General features: G+C 44.4%; 1 protein-coding gene across 1 annotated transcript in view; it reads right to left on the reverse strand.

Annotated features, from left to right (window-relative positions):
* itga11a (integrin, alpha 11a) overlaps window positions 1-26,640 on the reverse strand; it is a 217,425-nt gene that overhangs the window by 29,096 nt on the left and 161,689 nt on the right. The window contains exons 21-24 of the mRNA XM_072278053.1: window positions 23,021-23,119; window positions 16,607-16,683; window positions 13,566-13,655; window positions 11,551-11,641 (exon numbers count right to left, since the gene is read on the reverse strand). Of these exons, the coding sequence (XP_072134154.1) occupies window positions 11,551-11,641; window positions 13,566-13,655; window positions 16,607-16,683; window positions 23,021-23,119 (357 nt within the window). The remainder of the gene's footprint in view (window positions 1-11,550; window positions 11,642-13,565; window positions 13,656-16,606; window positions 16,684-23,020; window positions 23,120-26,640) is intronic.

A 26,640-nucleotide genomic window follows, 5' to 3' on the forward strand; every position in this document is an offset into this window, starting at 1 on the left:
TGACGTTTTGGAATGAGAATGGGGATGGGTATTAAAATGAGTTGCAACGAGAAATCCCACCTATTGTGATTGACAGAGCGAAGGTGCTTGATGAAACTACCCTCCCTATCTATGTTGGGTCTCACTAATGTAGAGGAGGCTGTAGCGGGAGCACTGGATACAAGAGATGGCCCTGACAGACTTGCAGGTAAAGTGTTGCCTTAACTGGAAGGACTGCTAACTGCGGCCCTGAATCGCGGTGAGCGAGGAGGTGTGGAGGCAGGTCTAGCACTTGTCTCGCTTGCAGGGGTAGGTGCCGGCGGGTGGGGGGAGATCATTGGGGAAGGACGAATGGACAAGGGAGTGAGGGTACATTTGCATTCAGATCTTCAGCAGTTGCAGAGATGCACAGTGATTGTGGAGCCCTGGATTCTAGTACAGGGGTTCCCAACCTTTCTTATGCCGTGGACCAATACCATTGAGCAAGGTATACCATGGACTCCAGGTTGGGAACTCCTGCTCATGGTTTGTACGTGACACACTTTGTCTGAGAATAATCTTCTGAGTTCCTGGAGTTCACAAACAGCAATAGGGTTAAATTCACTGAATACCATTTGTGCTACCAATGCCTGCAGATGCAAAATACATTATGTTATTTAATACATAAAGAAATCTGTTATCATAATTACTGAAATACATTGATTTTAAAGTGTTTAAAATTCTTAGATGAAATATGACTTCTGATCTAAGTACAGTGATTAATCATTGCAAGCTGCAGGCTCCAAAATCCATTCCGATCCCTACAGTCCCTCAATACAATGTTTCTATCAAAGCACCTCCACGGTCTCTGCCAACATTTCCAAGCCAGTTCCTTGGGAATATACTGTGGAAATTCCATCCAAATTTTTCATATACGTTGCTCGAATTCCTGGACGGGGATGATCAGTTGGAAATGTTGTACCAGTCTGTCTTCATTTCCACTTGAACTGTTCAGGAGACAGTGCCAGGATGCTCACACAGGGAATATGGCTGGAAATTCCTCATAAATCCTTGGGGTGTCACTGTCCCAGATCATGGTTTTGTAGGACCTGGCGTCCAGCATTCCTCTGGACCTCCTGACCCTACACTCCTACTCATTCCATTAAGGAGTAAAGTGACACACATGTGCCGTTCCTGAGAATATTTATGTTGCATGTGAATAGTGACTGCAAGATGTTGACCCTGCAGTTGTTCTGAATTTTAGCAGGATGTTCTGATCCTGGACGCGAGTTAAAAAGGCCAGTAAACCCCCACCCCCAATCCCCACACCCCAAGGTCACTGTGGCCAGTGCTCTGTGCAAGTCCAGAATTGAGGCCCAAAGGTCAAACCCTGTGAAGCCCAGAGGGCAAAGATGAAGGTCAAGTTCAACTGCATGGCAGGTACAGAGGTAGAAGTCTGAATATTGTTAGAGGCCCAAAGATGTCACGTGGGTGTGAAGGAGTCACAAGCCTGGGTCACCAGGGTTGGAGATCTGTGCAAATCGGAAGTCGAGTTCCAGAGATCCAATTGGTAATCAGCGAATGCTGGGGTGAAGTCTGGAGTTGGAGGCTTGATGCCTACAAGTTTGAGAATCTAAGTACAAGAACTGGAGTCCTGGAGATGGCTTGTCCTGGAATTTGAGGCCAGTGTGTGTGCGTGAGTAGGTGGGAGGGAGGAAAGGGCTTGAATTGCTGTTGTTGACTTGTCTTATTGTTGTTGATGTTCTTCTGAATATTGTGGACATGGTACTGTTGGAGCCGGAATGTGAGGCAACACGTGCGAGCTGCCCCAGCACATCATTGGGTGCACTGTTTGCTAAAGCAAATAGCACATTTCACTGTATTTTTTGATGTACATACATGTGATAAATAAATCTGAATTTAATTGGTCATGTTAGGAAAGCATTCTAATCTGCCCATTCTCTTCCAGACACACTGCGCCACTGTTGTGTATTTAATACTTCAGTAATATTTGAGTAATGCTGTAAATATACTGTATTGTTTAACTAAGCATTCTTTGTTTACATAGTTAATTATGGGTTGTATGTAGAAGTACGTGAATTGCATATATCATTACGTCACCACGTCATATGTGCGCGCCTCACTAAAATGATAAAACAAAACGTACATGAGTTGTTTCTGGGCTCCATTATTTTCCTTTCAATTAACTTCTGGAGTTACAAACCATAACAGTAGCAAGGAGGAAGTTTAAAGTGAATATGAAATGACTACCTACCTACCAAGCATAGCACATTTTCTTCTTTGCAAAGGGAAAGAGAAGCGTTCAAGTTAAAAAAAGTGTAGCACTGTTCAAGATAAAAAAGGCAGAAAATGGATGACATTTACAGGTTTATAAACAGTGAGTACTGGGCAATGATAATAATAATAATAATTGTAAATTAAAAAAAACAGAAATGGCTGACTGCATCAGAAAGGTAGATACATTCGATTGCACAACAGATAAGTGGATGATGTATACTGAGCAAATTGAGCAGTATTTTAAAGCAAATGGAATTGCCAGTGAAAAGCGAGTGCCAGTTTTGCTAAGTGCAATAGGTGAAAAAGCATATAGTTTGCTTAGAAGTTTGACTGCTCCAATCAAACCAGCTGAACTGAGCTTTGCTGATATCGTGAAAATAATGCAGGAGCACTTAGATCCAAAACCATTGTTGATTGCAGAATGCTTTAGGTACCAAAAGCAGAATCAAAAGGAAGGGGAGTCCACTTCAGCATATGTGGCTGAATTGAAGAGATTGTCTGAGCACTGCCAGTTCAGTGATGGGCACTGAAAGAACATTTAGATTGTGGAATCTGCAAGAAGGCATTCAAAAACAGCTCCAAATTGAAGCATAACTCACATTTCAAAGAGAAATTGAAATTGCTGTATCAACGGAAACATTAGCCAGACTTACAATTGAGTTGCAGTCAGGAATGAAAGTAAGCGTGAACAAAATTGTAATGTCTAAACAGAAACCAGTCTGGCCTGGCCATACACATTGTGTTACTGTTGTGGAAGGGGCTCACATACAACAGTCTAATGCATGTTTAATGGTGACATTTGCAGAAAATGCAACAAAGTAGGACACATACAAAGAGCATGTAAGGCAGGCAAAAATAAATGGGTTGCACAGGCAGGAGAAAAAGATAAAAAGTTAAGCTGCGGTTTCAAAAGAGCACTAATCTGCATACTGTTCGTGAACATTCAGGTAATGGTTTTTCTGAGAGTTAATGAGAGTTGCACAGTGTTGAAATTTGCAATGTGAAAACTAACAATAGACAAGCAATGTGGCTTACGCTAGAAGTGAACGATGAATTAATTAAAACAGAATTGGATACTTGTTCAGCTGTTCCAGTCTTTCCACAAAATGAGTTTGAATGGCTCTTCAACGATACTGAACTGAAGCCTGCAAATATTTAACTAAGATCTTACACTGGAGAAAAAATAACTCCCATGAGAATGACATTCATAACTGTGAAATACATCAACCAACAAGCCACATTGGTCTTGTATGTGGTAAAAACAGTAGGGCCAGCATTGTGGGGCCATGATTGGCTGGAACAACTTCAATTTGATTGAAGATCCATCCACCATTTGCATACCACATCCCCTGCAACACAGTCAACTGAAAGTGAATTAGAAAGGTACTGGATGATGGTAGAACACTGGAAAACTCAAACATTTCAAGGGTAAAATACTATTAAATGAAAATGCCATTCCTAAGTTTTACAAAGCCATATATCATATACCATCTGTGATAAAGTAGCCAGTGAACTAGATCATATGAGGATTAAATGAATTCTTTCCAAATTTGGCTGGAGTCCATGGTCAATGCCAGTGATCCCAGTAGCAAAGCAGAATAGGTCTGTCAGGATCTGTGGTGATTTTAAGGTCACTATCAACCCAATACTGAAAATAGATCAATACACTCTGCTCAGGATAGAGGAGATCTTTGCAAACCTTTCTGGAGGGAAACATTTCAGCAAAGTGGATTTAGCTAAGGCTTACCTACAGATGGAGAATGAAGAAGAGTCCAAAGTGTTTCTCACCATAAACACTCAGAGAGGGCTTTATCGCTGTTATAGGCTTATTTTTGGAGTAACATCTGCATCTGTACTGTGGCAGAAAGTTATGGAGCAGATGTGGCAAGGCTGCCCAGGCACTGTGTTCCCCAGATGACATCATTGTCACCAGTGAGGATGACAAGAGTTATCTCCAAAATCTCAAGATGGCATTAAAAAGATTAGAAGATTATTGGCTCAGAACACAGCACAAGTGTAACTTCTTTAAACCAGGTATCACTTACTGCGGTCACACCATTGATGCACATGCTTTACACAAATTAGCTGAGAAAATTCAAGAAGTGGTGGATGCCCCAAGGCCAAAGGACTTGTCATAGTTGCGTCATTTCTAGGATTTGTTAACTACTATAACAGGTTCCTCCCAAAATTGGCTGCTGTGCTCCACCCATTATTGCAGATCAGGAACGAATGGCAATGGACATAGCAGAGTGAGGTGAAGGAAATGGTGACACCAGACACTGTACTCACACATTATAATCCACATTGTCCATTGAAGCTTGCCTGTGACATCTCACCTTATGGTATAGGTGCAGTCATGTCATGTTATGAGTGATAGGAGTGAATGCCCTATAGCCTTTGCATCACATTCCCTTACCGCTGTAGGGAAAAATTACACACAGATTGACAGAGAGGCCTTGAGTCTGGTTTGGAGTGTAAAATGTTTTAACCAGTACTTGTATGGGAGAAGCTTTACTCTCATTACTGATTATTAATCACTGGTGTCCATTTTCAATCCACAGAAGCATGTCCCTCGAAAAGCAGCAGCACGAATGCAGAGCCGGGCTCTTTTTCTAATTTCACAATCACGAGATCAAATTCAAGAGGATGACCAGTCATGAAAATGCTGAGGGATTGTCCTGTTTATCCTTGGAAAAGGAAATAGCTGAACTATTTACAAAAGAGGACACTTCTCTTGACGTATTCTCCCTAATGCAAATCAAAAGTCTCCCTATTACAGCAGAAAGGAAAAGACCCCACACTGTCTCAGGTATACACAGCAACACAAAATGGCTGGAATGTGCAGCAGAATTTCCAGTTCCCCCTTTTTTACCAATGCCTGGATGAACTTGCCTAATGTGGGGATTGAGAGTTGTTCTACCATTCAAGCTGGGAGCTAAAGTGTTGGAGGAGCTGGACCTTGGTCATCTAGGCATGGTCAAAGTAAAAGCATTGGCTCCAAGCATTCTCCAGTGGCCTGGGATAGATCAGTAGATCGAGCAGCTTGCCAGGCACCATTTGGGATGCCAACATATCCAGAAGAAAAGTGTCCAGAGCCGTTAGGACCACTTCCTGCAGCCCCAGAGCCATCTCCCACACCAACGCAGAGAATGCCCCAGACCCCAAGACTAATTCACAGCCACAAGTCTCTCCTGCCAAATAGAGTGAAAGATGTTATCCCACAAGAGTAAGAAATCCTCCACAGTGAATAAATCGTTAGGCCTGAATGGGACAATTAAAAAATTAGTATGCTGTATAGTAGTAGTATTATACAGTCGGGATGCATTCCATATTGAGTTGGAGTGTGTAGCTAAGCAGGGAGGAGTGTTGTGAATTTAACATTTCAGTAATATTGTAAATATATTGTTTGATTAAGCATTTTTTGTTTACATAATTCATGACGGGTTATATTTAAAGTACATGAATAGCATACGTCATTACATCACCACGTTATTTGTGCGCACCTCACTGAAGTAAAAAAATGAAATGTACACGAGTTATCCCTGGGGCTCCTGGGTTTTTCTTTCGATCAGTTTCTGGAGTTGTAAAACATAATGCCTACCAATCCTGCAGCGGCCAGTGCTGATATCGGAATTAGCAACAGGAATTGCTAGAAATACTACGCATCAATGCATCAGCCTGGAGTGATAAGTCTATTTCTCTCTCCACAGATGCCGACTGACCTGCTGAGAATCTCCAGCATTTGACTTGAGCCTTATAAGTAGCCATAGATAAGGAGCCCTGATGAAGGCTCCCAGCCTGAAACGTCGACTCTTTATTCCCCTCCACAGACGTTGCCTGTCTTGCCAAGTTCCTGCAGCTCCTCCCTGTGTTACTCCAGGTTTCCGGCATCTGCATTGTCTTGTGCCTCCATTCTGCTCCTGTTTTGTTTTTGGAACACTTCCCATTCTTTCAAACAAGATTCAGACGGTCATATCAAAGAACACTTTCAGCAAATCCATTGCTCGTTAACACAAGAGATTCTGCAGATGCCGGATATTTAGAGAAACACACTCAATATGCTGGAGGAACTCAGTAGGTCAGGCAGCATCTTTGGAGGGGAACAAACAGCTTGACATTTCAGGCCGAGATCCTTCATCGGGATTGGAAAGGAAGGGGAAAGAAGCTGGAATAAGAAGATGGGAGGGGGAGGAGCACAAGCTGGTAGGTGATAGGTGAAACCAGGTGGGGTGGGGGATGATGTTAAAAGCTGGGAGTAGATAGGTGGAAGAGATAAAGGACAGAGGACAGTGGACCATTGGGGGAATAGGAAGGAGGAGGAACACCACAGGAAAGTGATGCACGGGTGAGGAGAAGAGAAAGGGTAAGAAGGGAGCCAGAATGAGGAACTGAAAAAGAGAGAAGCAGGTGGTGGGGGGCGGGTGAGAAATTACCAGAAGTTAGAGAAATCGATGTTCATATTGTCAGGTTGGAGGCTACACAGACAGAACAGGAGATGTTGCTCCTCCAACCTGAGAGTGACCTCATTGTGCCACTACTCATTCCCCTGGAGGAGAACAAGAGACCATTCAGTTAGTTCCACTCCACTGCCCAATGCCTTATCTCTAACAAGGGCTTCCTTTCAATGCAACTTCTCGTTTGACTCAAAATGAACTATGTTTAAACTCAGTGTGTTTCTCACATAACCTTTCCAGGATCTACAAGTTATGAAATTCCTTATCTATGTCTTTATGTTAATAATATAAAAAGGTGAATAATTCTGATAAGATTCTGTGAAGGCATTAGTGCTCTATCAGGTCAGAAAAATAGATCAGAATGCTATAGATTTTCAGTCAGAGTCTGATGTTTTTCCATTTTTGGCAGTTTGAAAGAATGCAATATATCTGGAGACATAATTTATTCAATGTGCAATGGAAATAGTTTAAAGATTGTGAATCTATCTGAAGATTGCAGGGTCTGTAATAATTTTAGACATTTTCCATGGTACGTGTGTGTACCACATATCTGTGTGAGTGCACATGTTCGAAGTTCAAAGTAACTTTATTATAAAAAGTTTATATATGCCGCCATATACTACAACCCTGAGGTTCACTTTCTTGTGGACATATTCAATAAGTCCATAATAGAATAATAACCATAATAGAATCAATGGAAGATCACACCAACTTGGGCGTTCAACCAATGTGCAAAAGACAACAAACTGTTCAAATACAAAAAGAAAGAAATAATAATAATAAATAAATAAGCAATAAATCTCAGGAACATAAGATCAAGTTCTTGAAAGTGAGTCCATGGGTTGTGGGAACATTTTTAAAGTTATCCCCATTGGTTCAAGAGCCTGATGGTTGTGTTATATTCAAATAGGCCCTTCAGTAGACCAAGGAGTTCATTTAAGATAATCCTATTTGATCCCACATCCCTCTAAATCTTCCCCATCCATGTACCTGTCTAAATATCTTTTAAACTTTGTAATTGTACCTGCCTCAACCACTTTGTCTGATAGCTCATTCCATATATGGACTACCCTCTGAGTGAAAAAGTTGACCCTCCTCACTCACTTCCCTCTAAGCTCTTGACTTCTTAAACCTCAGAAATAAAAACATTCACTCTATCTATGCTCCTCATGATTTTATAACCTCTATAAGGTCACCTCTCAGTTTCCTACTCTCCAAGGAATGAAGTCCAATCCTGCCCAGCCCCTCCCTATAAGCGAGAAACTGAGTCCTGGCAACGTTCCAGTAAATGGCCCTTTCCAAAAGCTTCCTTCTGAGAAGGTCCATAGGGCTACTAAAACAAAAAATTCATATCCAGGCAGTTAATCCAATCAATCATTCTAGTTAGTCCTCCCCACCTCCTCTATCTATTACCCATATCTGAACTGTACACTTTAAACCACTTTTTATGATATTTACAATGTAAATACATGCAAATATTTATATATTTATGCCCACTTTCCATTTCTGTACTTGAACCTGATTTTTATATGAATCTTTATTCTTTATAATTGCTGAATGTTGCTTTTTGTTGTGTCACGCCAACACACCACAGCAAATTCCTAATACAGGTAAATGTATATGATGGATAAAGTTGATTCTTGATCCTTGAAATATCATTTTCATTAATGAAAGGCTGACGATAAGGGAGGCTGCAGTACAGACTGAACTGCTCGATTCTGAGGCAGCGAGAGCCTCTGACGATTGAAGACCTGATGAGGGATATGCAGAGCTATTATGCCAGCCCAGGTCCATTCAAACTGTTCCTGCTTGGCTGCTCATGACCTAAGTGGCTCCCGATCTTGCTCTGATACAGGAGAGGATTGGGTTATCGGATGAGCACTGTATGCAGACTCTACTCCAGCGTGAAAAGCCAGACCCATTCCGGTCGATCTAGAGTTACGTATAGACCACACAGGTAGGAGAGAAGATTTCCTGACCCAGAAGGAGTTTGTGAACTTTTACACTTCTGCAACTATCACTCAGTTCTGTTGATGTTTTTAGCAATGCCAAGCTTTTATCACCAATGAACTAACAATTATTTAAAGAGTTCCTGAAATTCTCAGAATGGTAGCATTTAGACTAATGCTTCCTGATGGCATGAACATCGACTTCTCTAACTTCCGCTAATGCCCCACCTCCCCCTCGTACCCCATCTGTTACTTATTTTTATACACATATTCTTTCTCTCACTCTCCTTTTTCTCCCTCTGTCCCTCTGAATATACCCCTTGCCCATCCTCTGGGTTCTTCCCCCCCCCCCCGTCTTTCTTCCCGGACCTCCTGTCCCATGATCCTCTCGTATCTCCTTTGCCAATCTCCTGTCCAGCTCCTGGCTCCATCCCTCCCCCTCGTGTCTTCTCCTATCATTTTGGATCTCCCCCTCCACTTTCAAATCTCTTACTCACTCTTCCTTCAGTTAGTCCTGACGAAGGGTCTCGGCCTGAAACGTCGACTGCATCTCTTCCTAGAGATGCTGCCTGGCCTGCTGCGTTCACCAGCAACTTTGATGTGTGTTGTTTCCTGGTTTATTGCTAGCTAGTAATTAAGTGATACAACCACGCTTAATGTTTCCACAGACTTCCTGTTAATATTTCTTCTTGGAAAGAGTTTTCTGCTTTAATTGTAAATAGACCCCTTAGATATTACTGAACTGAATCATAAAATAGAAGTTCTGGAATTCTGGGCTGCCGATTAAACTGTGGTTTTGGCCAGGTCTGGTACATCTCCTTGCAGTCACTACTCAGCTGATACATGCCCAGGGTCGGTATGGAACAGAACAGGATTAAGTACAATCTTGTGTTTGTCTATCATTCTCGTTACTCTTTTATAGGAAAGATGCATTCAGCTGGCAGTAATATTTATGAGAATGTTGCCATGACTCAATGTCCTGAGTTATCCGGAGAGGCTGGGTGGGGGAGGAGGGTAGGGGAGCGTCGACTCAGACCACGAGAGGCCTGCGTCGGGCATTTTCATGCCTTACAAGGTGCAGGTTGGAAGTCTGTGTGGGGCGCCACTCCTCGCACAGACACTAGAGCAATGTGTGGTTAAGTGCCTTGCTCAAGGGCACAAACACACTGCCACAGCTGAGGCTCGAACCAGCGACCTTGAAATAACTAGACGAACGCCTTAACCACTTGGTCACGTGCCCTGTCTGGATAGGCTGGGACTTTATTCCTTGGAGCGCAGGAGTCTGAAGGGTGATCTCATTGAGGAGATTTGGATTCATTTATTTACCACATGTACATCAAAACACACAGTGAAATGCATTGTTTGCGTTAACAACCAACACAGCCAAAGGATGTGGCATGGTAGCATGGCGGTTAGCACAATGCTTTACAGTACCAGCGACCCGGGTTCAGTTTCCGCTACTGCCTGTTAAGGAGTCTGAACATTCTTCATGTGACCACGTGGGTTTCCTCCGGGTGCTCCAGTTTCCTCCCACAGTCCAAAGACAGATTAATTGGCCATTGTAACTTGCCCCGTGGTTAGGCTAGGAATTCTGGGCAGCGTGGCCTCGGAGGGATGAAGGGCCTATTCCATGCTATATCTCAAGAGGCAGCCCGCTAGTGTCACCACACGTTAAGGTGGCAACAGAGCACGCCCACAATGTTGGGCAGAACAACAGAAACATCATCATCAACAACAGAACAGAAGCAAACAAAACAACAGCAAAGCAAGCCCCATCCTCCTTCCACACCACCGACACACACACACACACACACACACACACACACACACACACACACACACACAGTTTCCCAACCCCACGGTAGGCCACCTCAAAGCCTCCGACTTTCCCAATGGACTCGCGGACTCACAGACCCAGGGACTTTGGCCATCTGGCCCCAACTTCTGGACTTCCAATCGACCTTCGTACTTTGACCTTCGGTATCAAACCCAGGACTTGCCGATGAAGGGACCCCGAACTCCAAATTTGCTGATTTGTGTACCTGGGGGGGGGGGAGGTCACTAGCTCCCATGCTTCTTGCCTGCACAGATCTCAGATCCTGGGACTTGCTGACCTGGGTAGACTTACTGATCTGATGGGGGGTGGGGTGTGGGGGCACTAACCCTCATCCTCACTGGACTTTGTCCACTGCACTTGTCGGCACATCAAATGTCCATGGATGCCCTTCGTCACATGCCCACGTCACTGGCCTTCGAACGTGGACCATGGAGCTGAGGTCTAGACCCCGGCCTGACATGTGACTTCCTCACATCCCTGTCTCTGCACCCTAACTCCCTTAGCCGTTCCCAAAACCATCCCTACAAACATACAAAAAGAATCTAATTCTGAGCCATGACCTCGATGGAGACCACAGCTCAGTGTCATCTTGACCAGAGCATATGAATGCTCTCGGGGAAAGGGAATAAAAAAACAGAGGGCATAGATTAAGGGTGGGAGGGAAAGGTTTATAAGAGACAACTTTCTCAGGCAGTGGATGGCGTGTACATGAAATGAGCTGCCAGAGAAAGTGGTTGAGGCAGGTGCAATAACAAAATTTAAGACACTTGGATAAGTATGTGGATTTAAATTAGAGGGATATTGGCAAATGGAATCAGCTTAATTAAGCATTTGGTCAACATGGATGAATTGGGCCGAAGGGCCTGTTTCTGTGCTATATTATTCTATGACTGTGACTCTGTGATGCTCCAGGGTCATTAGGTAAGTCCATGAAGAGCCTCTGGTACCGATTGAAGTGCTCTCCAGCAACAGCCCAGGTCTTCAGAGGAGTATGGGAAGAAAGTGTAGGAAAGACTCTCAGATGAAACATGTAAATAAATAGAATTGGACTTACTGTGAAGGAGAAGTTAAATGGGGGGTCGAAATCTCCGTTTTCCTGCAGCTCTTCCACTGATTTCAAATCGTAGCGATCTGGACTGGATTTCCTGCCCCAACAAAATCAGTTCATCAAATGGGCAAGAGAACAGAAGCTTCCCACAAAGTACAAACATGAGAGGTTCTGCAGATGCTGGAAGTCTTCAGCAACACGCACAAAATGCTGGAGAAACTGAGCAGGTCAGGCAGCTTCTATGGAGAGGAATAAACCATCGACCTTTTGGGCCGAGGCCCTTTATCAGGACTGGGAATGATGCAGGAAGAAGCCAGATAGAGGAGGTGGGGGGTGAGAGGGAAGGAGTACAAACTGGCAGGTGGTAGGGGAAGCCAGGCGAGGGGGAAGGTGGGAGGGTGGGGGACAGGGGATGAAATAAGAAGCTGGGAGGTGGGTTTAATCAATTCATTCTAGCAAGTTCCATTATATCAAATTTTCTTTTTCAACCTTCCATGATGGATCAAGCTTACTTTGATTGGAAAACCAAAGGTATAATATCTTTTCGCGATTTATTCTTGGATAACTGTTTTATGTCTTTTGATCAACTCTCTAATAAATATAACTTACCCAGATCTCACTTTTTTAGATATTTACAGATTAGAAACTTTTTAATTACTGTCTCTCCTAATTTTCCACACCCATATCCAATGGACACTTTGGAAAAAATCTTACACTTAAATCTCTCTCAGAAAGGTGTAATAGCAATTGTATATAATATAATTATGAATTTATGTCCTGATGCCTCTAATAAAATTAAAGCTGACTGGGAAAGAGAACTTGAGATTAATATACCCACTGAAAAATGGGAAAAAAATTCTTCAGTTGGTGAATTCATCCTCTGTATGTGCTAAGCATAGGTTGATACAGTTTAAAGTAGTTCACAGGGCTCCTATGTCCAAAGATAAACTATCTCATTATTACTCTTATATTAATCCAATACGTGACAGATGCCAGTCTGAGATTGCTTCTTTAACTCACATGTTTTGGTCATGTCCCTTGTTGGAGAAATATTGGAAAGGTATTTTTGATATTATTTCAACGGTCCTAAATATAGACTTACAACCTCATCCAATTACTGCTATCTTTGGACTACCAATGATAGATTCAAATAATTTAACCTCTTCATCACGAAGGATGATTGCATTTCTTACTTTAATAGCTAGAAGGTCCATCTTGTTGAATTGGAAAGAGATCAACCCTCCTACAGTATTTCATTGGTTTTCACAAACTATGGTGTGTCTGAATCTGGAGAAAATTAGAAGTGCAGTTTATGACCCTTCTATTAAGTTTGAAAAAATTTGGAGGCCATTTATTCAGCATTTTCATTTGATGTAATTTGATCATTTCCAAACTGGTTTTATTTCTCTGTACTGTTGTTGGAGGGGAATGGAGGCGTCGACGCTGAGGTTTTCTTCTTTTCCATTTTTAAGTTGTTAGTTTTGCCCAAGTCTTTTAGTTTAGTTTAGTTGTTTTTTTTTCTTTTGGGATGGTTTTTTTTTTCTTTTTTTTGTCTTTTTCCTTTTTTTTTGCTTTATATTATCCGTGATCAGTTCTACATGTATGGGAGTTTTGGTAATTTCCACTATTTGGTTTTGCAATTACTCTTTTTTGAAATGTAACAAAGCATCTCATATTATCTGTATTATTGCTATGTTTTGTTTCTATATTTTGAAATTAACAAAAAGATTGAAAAAGAAAAGAAGAAGCTGGGAGGTGATAGGTGGAAGAGGATTGAATGAAGTTTGAGTAATGTGTTTAATCAATATTCCAAAGTGCTCTGGGAAACATAAATCAGACAGAGATGGACGATGTGAGATGTTAGGAGTGGAAAGTAAAAAGGAGATGTGTGGAGGGATTGGAGAGGTAGGGAGGTCAGACGGCTAGCCGTAGGTTATGCAGTGTATAATGAACGGGGGTTCAGACGAGCTGACCTGCCTGACTGGAAAGTTCACAATGAAGGCAGGTTATACAAGAGATACCTGGTGAGAAGGATATCTGCTTCATATTGCACAGGAACGTAGAGATGGTAGGTGTTGTCGTGAAGAGTTTCTTCTGCTTCTTCACTGTCACTGAACAAGATTAAAATAGACATTATAAATTAGATAGGCATGGTGCAGTTAACATGGGTAGCCTACCCAGTGCAAGCTCATGAACTGATCCCTCTTTTCAACGACTTGCAGCACTTGCTCAAACGTCGTGGACATGCTAAGTTAGCACCAGAATGTGCGCAGGCTGCTTGGGTGTGTTGTTTGTTAATGCAAATGACATGTTTGATTGTATGTTTTGATGTTCATATGATAAATAAACCTGAATCTGAATAGAACTAATTGCTGAAAATCTATAGAAAACTCACAGGCAGGTGATTATTCATAAAGGAAAGCACGAAAAGCACGGCAGCGCCTCCACTTCCTGATGAGATTGAGACGACCGAGGCTCCATTCCAACCACATTCCACAGGACCACCACCAAGAGTGTCCTCCGCAAGACCCCGCGACGGATTGCAAGGACTGCTGAGAGAATTACTGGGGTCTCTTCCCCCCCACCCCCCCCCCATCCAGGACACACACCAGAAGTATTGTGTTCGCAGAGCCCTGAGCATTGATAAGGGCCCCTCCCATGCGTCTCATAATCTCTGTGACCTGCTGCCGTCAGGCAGAGGGTACTGCAGTATAATAACAAGGACTGTTAGATCGAGTAGTGGGCACGTGGCCAAGTGGTTAAGGCATTGGACTAGTGACCTGAAGGTTGTGAGTTTGAACCCCAGCCGAGGGAACGTGTTGTGTCCTTGAGCAAGGCACTTAATCACACATTGGTCTGCGACGACACTGGTGCCAAGCTGTATGGGTCCTAATGCCCTTCCCTTGGACAACATTGGTGTCGTGGAGAGGGAGGACTTGCAGCATGGGCAATTGCTGGTCTTCCATACAACCTTGCCCAGGCCTGCACCCTGGAGAGTGAAGACTTTCCAGGCGCAGATCCATGGTCTCACAAGACTAACGGATGCCTTTAATTTAATTTAATTTAGGTGGGTGGCAACTTCTTCTCCCAGGCTGAGAGACTTCTGAACACCCTACAATCACTCAGTACACATTGTTTATAACAACGCTAGTAGCAGTATACTGTCGTATATTTAACTATATAACGCGTATGCACTTTACGTCAACTTGTAGATCTACAGATTTTTTTATTGTGTTAATATTATTTTATGTATGTGTTAAATGTTCTGTGTTTTGCACCTTTGTCCCAGGGGAACACTGTTTCGTTTAGCTGTATACAGGTGTAAGGATGAATGACAATAAATTTGAATGTAAACTTGAACTACAAGAAAAATAACAACTGAAATAGAAATTTAGACCTTAATCTAACACACAGCATAGCCAATGAAACAGCCTTAGAAGTGTCATTGCTGTTGTCATTGTGAAACATGGAACGTGACTACCAATCTGTATAGCAAGCTCCCACAAGTGGCACTACACCAGTAACTTGGGCACAGAACTCTGGAACTTTGCTGGAGGAGAAGTGCAGTTCAGAGGTGGTTAAGTGATGCTGATTGAGACATGAGCAAGGAGCCGCTCCCCTCGTCACGTCTGAAGGAGTGGACGACACGAGAAAGGAGACAGGGCCTCTATCTAACAGCAAGCCACCACACCGCCAACAGGACAGCGCTCCCACAACACTGCGCCAGAGTGATTCTTAATCCCATATCCAGCCTCCACAAAGGTGGAAGTGTCAAAGTCGAAGTAAATTTATTATCAACATACATATATGTTATTTCTTTTAGAGATACAGGTCAGTGACAGGCCCTTCCAGCCCAATGTGTCCTTGCTGCTCAATTATACCACTTAGACCGAGTAACCTACTAACCTGTACGTCTTTGTTATAGGGGAGGAAACCAGAGCCCCTGGAGACCCACGTGGTCACACCTATCAAAGTATGTATGTGTCACCAGGTACTAATTGAGATTTACTTTCTTGTTGGTATTTACAGGAAATGAAGAAATACAATGGAATTTACAAAAAGCTATACACAAATAAAGACTGACAAATACCAAATGTGCAAAAGAAGACAAATTGTGCAAATCATAGTAAAAAATAAAACCGAGGACATGAGTTGTGGAGATCTTGAAAATGAGTGCGTAGGTTGTGGAATCAGTTCAGAGTTGGGGTGAGTGAAGTTATCCACACTGGTTCGGGAGCCTGATGGCTGAACGGTATTAACTATTCCTAGACCTGGTGGTGTGGGGCCTAAGGCCTCCTGCCTGATGGTAGCAAGAAGGACGCATGGCCTGGATGGTGGGGGTCTTTGATGATGGGTGCTGCTTTCTTGTGGTAGTGCTCCTTGTAGACGTGCTCAATGGTGGTGAAGGCTTTGCCTGTGATGGACTGGGCTGTAGAGTGGTTCACTAAGCTACAGTCAGTGGAGATGCACAGGCCAAGGGAGCCATGGGTGGAAGGAAGGGAGTGAGGGCTCGAGCAACGGTGGAAACCTTCCAAGAGGCTCAGGTGCTGAAGGCTTCCTGCTTGCACTCTGTGTGTGACTGGGAACAGCAATGAAAGGCAGCGGGCAGAGAATGCTGGACGTAGGACTGCTGTCATTCCTGACTGGACACTCGCACAAACCCTTCATCAGTTTCCACTTCAAGGCGGCTGAGGCACTCTTAAAAGCATCATTACTACTAGGTTTAAATCAAACTCGCTTCTTAACACCACACACAAAATGCTGGAGGAACTCAGCAGGTCAGGAAGCATCTGTGGAGGGGAACAAACTGTCAATGCTTTAGGCTGAGGCCCTTTATCAGGACTGGGAAGGAAGGGGCCAGAGCCCAGAATAAGAAGCTGGGAGGGAGGGAAGAGTACAATCTGATAGGTGATAGGTGAGATCAGGTGAGGGGGAGGAGTGAGGAATGATGTGAGAAGCTGGGAGGTAATAGGAAGGAGAGGTAAAAGGCTGAAGAAGGAATCTGAAAGGAGAGGACAGTGAGCCATGGAAGAAAGGGAAGGAGGACATAACAGTTTATTACCTGCTGGCAGTCACGATTAGTTCCACATTGTCCAGGAAGATGGAATGGCTGAACTCGAACTCCAGACGGAAAGCCACCTATGGAGATCAGAAACAACATCAGCCCAAAACGCAGAGGTGACCGATCGCAGAGGACCAGCCCTGTCACCGAGGCCAGTGGGTGCAAACTCTGGCACATCAGCCTCGTCTGCAAAGGAGCCATATCCCAGGAAAGACTGAAGTCCAACCTCCCTGCATTCTTCACAGGGTTGTAAATCCTCCCTCGCCAGAGTTTCCAGGAATAATTTAATCTCTTTTTGTTTTTGAAAAGATTGGATTGAATAATTAACTTAAAGGATCAGAGACTGTGTCAGCAACACAGATAAAGTTTGTAGCATATAGGAGCGAGGTCAGCCCCGTAGAGCTAGGGTTTCCACTTGCACTCTGGCACTGGTTACTGCTCCCATTGCCACGCAGTTACACTCTTAGCTCTTGATCGCTGGAAATTAAATCCAGAGAACAAAAGGCAGGATTCGTCGTTCCTGAGTAGGCCCAGACCAAGAACAGTGGAAAGGTCTGATATGCCCCTGTGTGTGTAGCACCCTAATCATCTCCAGGAGGTTAACTTTACATTTATAACCAAGACTAAATCAACTTAAATCCTTTTTCTTTTTTTTTCCCCCCTTATGCATTCCTGTCCCTTTTATTGTGCAGACGCTGATCTTTTAAACCTGCGCTGTGAACAGCAATGTTGTGGTGGGATGCCAGTGTCCTAGATTAACAAATTAGAGTCACAGAATAATACCATCACAGAAAGAGGCCCTTCAGTCCATCTTATCCATGCTAACCAAGATGCTCATCTAAGCTAGTCTCATTTATTTTATTTAGTCATACTGTGCGGAGTAGACCCAACTAAATGCACCAACTAGCCAATCATCTATTAAACACTAGCCCAGGGGTTCCTAACCTGTTTTATGCCATGGACTCCTACCATTATCTGAGGGGTCCAGGGACACTAGGTTGGGAAATAAAGCATCCTGCGGATACCCAAATCAAATTCAAATTTAGTTATCATTGGAGGGTAGCAGACACCAACAGAATCAACAAACTCATTCGTATGTTGTGGGGATGGAACTGGACTCTCTGACGGTGGTGTCTGAAAAGAGGATGCTGTCCAAGTTGCATGCCATCTTGGACAACGTCTCCCATCCACTACATAATGTACTGGGTGGGCACAGAAGTACATTCAGCCAGAGACTCACTCCACCGAGGTGCAGCACAGAGTTTCATAGGAAGTCAAACTTTACAACTCTTCCCTTGGAGGGTCAGACACCCTGAGCCAATAGGCTGGTCCTGGACTTATTTCCTGGCATAATTTACATATTACTATTTAATTATTTATGGTGCAACTGTAATGAAAACCAATTTCCCCCGGGATCAATAAAGTATGACTATGACTATGACATTCAACCAGACTCGAATACAGCCAAACGAAATAGAGTTTCTTTGGGACCAAGGTGCAAAATGTACACAACACATATTCAAAATAGTGAGCAAAAAAACCACATATAGAGTCCAAGATCCTGCGTGACGTGTCCCGCAAATTGGTTGTACAGATTCCTGGCAGTGCGCAGCTATTGCAATCCAGCCTGTCATTCCACCGATCAAACACTAGAGGGCAGCACTGACAGGAGAGGCCAGCCTGCAACTGAGCATGGATGCCTCACTGCCTCCGGCGTCTCTTGTCTGCGCATTCGCAGAAAGAATGTACAAACTCCTTACAGCTGGCATCGGAATTGAACTCCAAATTCTGGAAAGCCCGAACTGTAATAACATTGCATTAACCATAATGCTACCATGGCATCTACATACTCTGCAGATACTGATCCTTTAGACTTGTGCTGTGAACAATGGTGTGGTAGCTGGGTTCCAACATACTAGATTAACAATGTAGAGTCACATAGCAACACAGCACAGATACAGGCCCTTCGGTCCATCTCATCCGTGCCAACCAATATGCCCATCTCAGCTGTTCCCATTTGCCCACATTTGGCCCATATCCATCTGTACTTATCCAAATGTCCTTTAAATATCAATATTGTAATACCAGGTTCAGGAATAGTTATTACCCAACAACATCAGGCTCCTGAACCAGAGAGGATAACTTCACTTAACACTGATTCTACAACCTACAGACTCACTTTCAGAGATCATGATGATGACTGAGAACATGAATTGTAAAGGATCCCTGAAAGTGAGTCTGTAGGTTGTAGGATCGGTTCAGAATTGTGTTGTCAAGTTAGTATTATTATGTGCTGTGTCGCATGGCGTGGGCGATCACAGTCTTTGACCATGATTGTTCCTGGCAAATCTTTCTGCAGAAGTGGCTTGCATTGCCTTCCTCTGGGCAGTGCCTTTACAAGTCGGGTGACCTCAGCCATTATCAATTCTCTCCAGAGATTGTCTGCCTGGTGTCAGTGGTCGCATAAACAGGACTTGTGATGTGCACCGGCTGCTCATACGACCATCCACCACCTGCTCCCATGACTTCACATGACCCTGACTGGTGGGGGGGGGGGCTAAGCAGGTGCTACACCTTGTCCAAGGGTGCCCTGCAGGCTAGTGGAGGGAAGGAGCACCTTACACCTCTTCGGTTAGAGATGTATTTCTACACCCCACCACCCTATGTTCTCAGTATTGATCTTTTATTGGCACAGTTTGGCTTGTTTTGTACATTGGTCGTTTGTCAGTCTTTACTTATGTATAGTATTTTGTAAATTCTGTTGTATTTCTTTATTTTCCTGTAAACGCCTGCAAAAAAATGAATCTCAAGGTAGTATATAGTGAGATATATGCACTTTGACTTTGATCTAATATATATATGAACATAGCTTGATCATAAATTTACTTTGAACACCTCACCTGCTTTCTCTGGCAGGTCGCTCCATATGCACACCACCCTCCGTGTAAAGAAGTCACCTCCTTCGTGAGGAGGAGTTTCTGTAGCCAGAATGTGGTGAATCTGTGGAATTCATTACCACAGATGGCTGTGGCGGCCAAGTCATTAGGTGCATTTAAAGTGGAGGTTGATAGGGTCTTAATTAGTCAGGGTGTGAAAGATTACAGGGACAGTGCATGAGATAGGGGTTGAGAGGGATAATAAATCAGCCATGGTGGAATGGTGGTGCGGATTCAGTGCGGACTGACTGGCCTAATTCTGCCGTTATGTCTTATGGTCTTAAATCTTTTTTTTGGCGTGTGCCCATGTGCGTGTGTCCATGATGATGTCTTTTTCATGGCTTTTACGAGGCGGGGAGCGAGAGAGGGAGACTGTGTGGCGCGTCACCCCACCCCCCCACACAGACACCCTCGCAGTACTTTCCCCTTATTTTACGAGGCCGAGTTGCGGTCTCGACACTCAACTCGGCAGAGATGGAAAGCGTACTCAGGAGCTGACCCAACTGGTTTCAAACCCGGGAACCTCTGCTCCCGGATCCGGCGCCGATGTCGTTGCGCCACCAGCCGTCCCATGCTCTTAAATCTTTACTATCTCTTCTTAACCCTATGTCCTATGCCCTTTAGTTTTTTGATTTCCATTTCCTGGAGAAAACAGACTGTGTGCATTCCCTCTATCTCTGTCCTTCATGATTTTATATACCTCTATAGAGTTACTCTAAATGTTACTGCTTCCTTAAGGTTGTCAGAGCCAGAGGAGGTACTGAGCATAAGCTCTCACTATCTATCAAATGCTCCCAAAGGTGTGCATCTCAAATAGCCTCTGACAACCAAGTCCAGCTCCTGCCCTTCACATGTAGCTTAGCTACTAAGCCCAGTGGAACCATTTCTATCAACAGGAGAAGAGGCAAAGCTGGGTTACTGGCACCTTAAAACCAGTCGCTTCAGCTGTGGTTGGCAGCTCACCCAGGAGAAGAAAAACTCTGATCCCAAACCTTTGCTGCCTTGTGGCTTTACCCGCCAAAGGGGAAGGCTTCAGGAGTAACACCAAGGAAAAATCTGGAGATGGGGTCCTACTTTGAGTTTAATGCTGACTGGCAGTTCCTTCAGCGCTGCAGTTGCCAATATGTGTCTGTCCCTGCCGTTCCTTTGGATTCATCAGACGCATGGGCAGCAGCTTGCTCTCCATATTGTACTGCACTGGCTTGCGTATCACAGACAGCTGTGACGTAACATCCATGGTCGATCTCAACCAACGGATGCCTCAAGGATAGAGTTATCCCTCAGACTAAATGCTCTAATTAGTCTCCTACATACAATTTAATGACAAGAACTCAAATCCCACCTCACAGCTGGGAAATTGAATGATCAGTTGCCATGACGACTGGGTAGTGGTGAAAAGCCATCGAGGTCATTCTTGTGAGGATCGGAGGTGTTTGCTACCACCCTTAGACCTGTAGTCTACATGTGACTCCAGACCCCCAGTGGTGTAATTAACTCTTAACTACCTCCTAAAGTAGTTTAATGAGGCACTCAATTACACCAAAACTACAGTGATAAAAAAATAACAGCAGACTACAATGTCACAATAATACACTATACAATATTCACACTGCATACAACACGCTATGTACAGTTTCAAGTTAAAATACAATTATTACTTTTTACAAGAAACAGAAGGGCCTATGCTATATCTCTGAATACAATAATACACTTGAGCTCCGCCATTCCCCGAAATCCCCCATTGTTCCCGTGGACATCACATGCTCTTCCTCCAGAGTCATCAGGTCATGCATGTAACCATGGAAGCGGAGCAGGCAGTCAGCTTGGGCAGAATGCACAAACTCTCTTTCCCCAGCAGTCGTTACCGTCTGATCCTGGCCATTACGTACCCAACCTTCCTGCAGTTTCTTCTGCCATCAGGTACTAAAACCCAGCAATCTGAGCCTCTACTTCTCCCGAAATTGCTTCCTGCATTTGCAAAATCTTTTGAAACTTCTCTCTTTTCCCTAATACCCTCCTGACCCATCAATGAGTCACTGTTAACAGGTTGCCAATGTTAATTAGGTGTAAGGGTCCCATTGCGGTACTAGAGAGCTATTTCCATACCCAGGATATTCATTTCCAGGACACTGTGGGACTCTGGGGCAGTCCCTTGTGTTTCCACAAGGGAGACATGAATATCTCGTCAGCTTGTACTAACCTACATAGTGATAGAGAAATATGACATGGAAACAGGCCCTTCAGCCCATCGAGACCATGCTGACCTTTGAACACCTTCTTATATAATTTGACACTGTCCCTTCTAGAACGTAGAACACTACAGCACAGCGCAGGCTCTTTGGCCCACAATGTTGAGTCGATCTTTTAACCTACTCTAAGATCAATCTAACCCTTCCCTCATACAGAGCTCCATATTGTTCTATCATCCATGTGCCTATCTACAAGTTTCTTTAATCCCCCTAACGCATCTGCCTGTACCACCAGCACTGGGAGGGCATTCTCTTACCTCTGATATCCCACCCCCACTCCCCGCATACTTTTGATGGTGGGATAGAGATATGTCTCTACCAAAGGAGGTGTAAGGCGCTCCTTCCTTCTGCTAGCCTGCAGGTTACCCTTGGGCAAGGTGTTGCACGTGCTTAGCCCCACTGATCAGGGTCAAGTGAAACCACGGGAGCAGGAAGTGGATGGTCATATGTGCAGCCGGTGCACATCAGAAGTCCTGGTTATGTGACCACTGACGCCAGACAGACAATCTCTGAAGAGTGCTGATAATGCCTGGGGTCACCCGTCTTCTAAAGACACTGCCCAGAAGGCAATGGCAAACCACTTCTGCAGAAAAATTTGCCAAAAACAATCATGGTCATAGAAAGACCATGATTGCCCACATCATACGACACAGCACAGAACGGACGAACAAACAAGCTTTCCTCCAATCACCTTAAAATTATACCCACTACTGCCCTGGAAATTAATTCTCCCCACATTTTGGTAAAAACTTCTAGGCATGTGGCCAAGTGGTTAAGGCATTCGTCTAGTGATCTGAAGGTCGCTAGTTTGAGCCTCAGCTGTGGCAGTGTGTTTGTGTCCTTGAGCAAGGCACTTAATTACACATTGCTGTAGTGTCTGTGCGAGGAGTGGCGTCCCACACAGACTTCCAATCTGCACCTTGTAAGGCATGAAAATGCCCGACGCAGGCCTCAAGGTCTGAGTTGATGTTCCCTCCCCTTCCCTTCTAGCTCCCCCAGTCCTCCACCAGGGTCAATTTACTGTGGCCAATTAAGCTACCACCCTGCGTATCTCAGGATGTGGAAGGAAAGTAGAGCTCACAGCGTGTAACCTACAGCCTCCACACCGACAGTACCCAGGGTCAGGATTGGAGCCGTGCCTGTGATGCTGTGGGGGAATGGATGTGCTGGCTACGATACCCTGTTCTCTAATGAGAACGTGATCCTGGCCCGTAGAATAAGCCTCTCACCTTGGACTGGGACCTGAACACCGGGTAAGCGACCGCGCACACTTTGCTCTGGTGCCGGTTTTCCAACATGTTGCAGTCAATTTTCATATCGGAATCATCCTGTAATAAGAAAAGGTAAAGTAGAAGGTGAGTCATTGCCTCATTACAGAGGGAGGCCTGTGGAAGGGGCATGCAGAGGATGTTTCCAATAGTGGGAGAGTCTAGGACCAGACAGTACAGCCTCAGAATACTAGGACATCCTTTTAGAACAGAGGTGAGGAGGAATTTCTTTAGCTAGATGGTGGTAAATTCATTGCCACAGATGGCTGTGGAAGCCAAGTCATTAGGTATAGTTAAAGCGGAGGTTGATAGGTTCTTGATTGGTAAGGCTGTCAAAGGTTACAGGGAGGAAGAGGAGAGTAACGTTGAGAGGGTATAGAAACCAGCCATAATGGAATGGTGTAGTAAACTTGATGGGCTGAATGGCCCCATTCTGCTCCTACGTCTCATGGTCTTAAGGACTTTAAGTGAGTGACAGTCTGTGGAGTGTGGGGAATCAGCTGGTCGGGCACCATCCGTGGGAGGAAAGGGACTGTCGAGACCCTGCGTCAGGACCTGGATGCATCCTGACGTGGGTCTACAACTGAACCGCGACCTCAGTATATTTCTGTCAAATGCACCATCCCAATGCAGGCCGTGTGCGGCGTAGCGCTCAACGCAGCAGCTGCATCTGACCGCTCAACAGTCAGCATTCTTTCCAAGTAATCAGCATCCCCATAAAACCTCTCAGCTCAATCCACGAAGCACAGCTTCACATTACCCAACTTTGGCAGGGGTAGTTTCATAATGACGATTCATTGTACATGGTTAAGTTATTTTAATACTACTTGATTACAGTGCTTATAAAATTGACCTATTTAAAGGAAAATGTTCTTGTCGATGAAGGGGATTGTGGTGGACAGGAGGTAGGGGGCTGCTGACAATTCCAACGGCAGCTCTCCAACCACCACTTGCCATTTGTATAAACTCAAGAGATTCTGCAGATCCTGGAACAGAGCAACACACACAAAATGCTGGAGGGACTCAGCAGGTCAGACACCACAAACAGTTTTGGGCTGAGGGTCTTCATCAGAACTGTTCAATTTATGATGGTTTTAAGGAGAGGGTCCAGAGGATGTTCACTAGAATGATCTCGGCAATGAAAGGGTTAACACATTTAGCATATTAGCATTTATTTTGAGAGGACCCAGGATATAGAACATAGAATAGTACAGCACAATACAGGCCCTTCGGCCCACAACGTTGTGCCGACCCTCAAACCCTGCCTCCCATATAAGCCCCCACCTTAGATTCCTCCATATACCTGTCTAGTAGTCTCTTAAACTTCACTAGTGTATCTGCCTCCACCACTGACTCAGGCAGTGCATTCCACGCACCAACCACTCTCTGAGTAAAAAACCTTCCTCTAATATCCCCCTTGAACTTCCCACCCCTTACCTTAAAGCCATGTCCTCTTGTATTGAGCAGTGGTGCCCTGGGGAAGAGGCGCTGGCTATCCACTCTATCTATTCCTCTTATTACCTTGTACACCTCTATCATGTCTCCTCTCACCCTCCTTCTCTCCAAAGAGTAAAGCCCTAGCTCCCTTAATCTCTGATCATAATGCATACTTTCTAAACCAGGCAGCATCCTGGTAAATCTCCTCTGTACCCTTTGCAATGCTTCCACATCCTTCCTATAGTGAGGTGACCAGAACTGGACACAATACTCCAAGTGTGGCCTAACCAAAGTTTTATAGAGCTGCATCATTACATCGCGACTCTTAAACTCTATCCCTCGACTTATGAAAGCTAACACCCCATAAGCTTTCTTAACTACCCTATCCACCTGTGAGGCAACTTTCAGCGATCTGTGGACATGTATCCCGAGATCCCTCTGCTCCTCAACACTACCAAGTATCCTGCCATTTACTTTGTACTCTGCCTTGGAGTTTGTCCTTCCAAAGTGTACCACCTCACACTTCTCTGGGTTGAACTCCATCTGCCACTTCTCAGCCCACTTCTGCATCCTATCAATGTCTCTCTGCAATCTTTGACAATCCTCTACATTATCTACAACACCAGCAACCTTTGTGTCGTCTGCAAACTTGCCAACCCACCCTTCTACCCCCACATCCAGGTCGTTAATAAAAATCACGAAAAGTAGAGGTCCCAGAACAGATCCTTGTGGGACACCACTAGTCACAATCCTCCAATCTGAATGTACTCCCTCCACCACCACCCTCTGCCTTCTGCAGGCAAGCCAATTCTGAATCCACCTGGCCAAACTTCCCTGGATCCCATGCCTTCTAACTTTCTGAATAAGCCTACCGTGTGGAACCTTGTCAAATGCCTTACTAAAATCCATATAGAACACATCCACTGCACTACCCTCATCTATATGCCTGGTCACCTCCTCAAAGAACTCTATCAGACTTGTTAGACACGATCTGCCCTTCACCAAGCCATGCTGACTGTCCCTGATCAGACCATGATTCTCTAAATGCCTATAGATCCTATCTCTAAGAATCTTTTCCAACAGCTTTCCCACCACAGACGTAAGGCTCACTGGTCTGTAATTACCCGGACTATCCCTACTATCTTTTTTGAACAAGGGAACAACATTTGCCTCCCTCCAATCCTCCGGTACCATTCCCGTGGACAACGAGGACATAAAGATCCTAGCCAGAGGCTCAGCAATCTCTTCTCTCGCCTCATGGAGCAGCCTGGGGAATATTCCGTCAGGTCCCGGGGACTTATCTGTCCTAATGTATTTTAACAACTCTAACACCTCCTCTCCCTTAATATCAACATGCTCCAGAACATCAACCTCACTCATATTGTCCTCACCATCATCAAGTTCCCTCTCATTGGTGAGTACCAAAGAGAAGTATTCATTGAGGACCTCGCTCACTTCCACAGCCTCCAGGCACATCTTCCCACCTTTATCTCTAATCGGTCCTACCTTCACTCCTGTCATCCTTTTTTTCTTCACATAATTGAAGAATGCCTTGGGGTTTTCCTTTACCCTACTTGCCAAGGCCTTCTCATGCCCCCTTCTTGCTCTTCTCAGCCCCTTCTTAAGCTCCTTTCTTGCTTCCCTATATTCCTCAATAGACCCAGCTGATCCTTGCTTCCTAAACCTCATGTATGCTGCCTTGAGTGGTGAATCTGTGGAATTCTCTGCCACAGGAAACAGTTGAGGCCAGTTCATTGGCTATATTTAAGAGGGAGTTAGATATGGCCCTTGTGGCTACGGGGGTCAGGGGGTATGGAGGGAAGGCTGGGGTGGTGTTCTGAGTTGGATGATCAGCCATGATCATAATAAATGGCGGTGCAGGCTCGAAGGGCCGAATGGCCTACTCCTGCACCTATTTTCTATGTTTCTATGTTTCTACCTCCTGACTAGATTTTCCACCTCACTTGTCACCCATGGTTCCTTCACCCTACCATTCTTTATCTTCCTCACCGGGACAAATTTATCCCTTACATCCCGCAAAAGATCTCTAAACATCGGCCACATGTCCATAGTACATTTCCCTGCAAAAACATCATCCCAATTCACACCCGCAAGTTCTAGCCTTATAGTCTCATAATTTGCCT

The sequence above is a fragment of the Mobula birostris genome, chromosome 14 (genome assembly GCF_030028105.1).
Source record: "Mobula birostris isolate sMobBir1 chromosome 14, sMobBir1.hap1, whole genome shotgun sequence".
Classification (NCBI taxonomy): Eukaryota; Metazoa; Chordata; class Chondrichthyes; order Myliobatiformes; family Myliobatidae; genus Mobula; species Mobula birostris.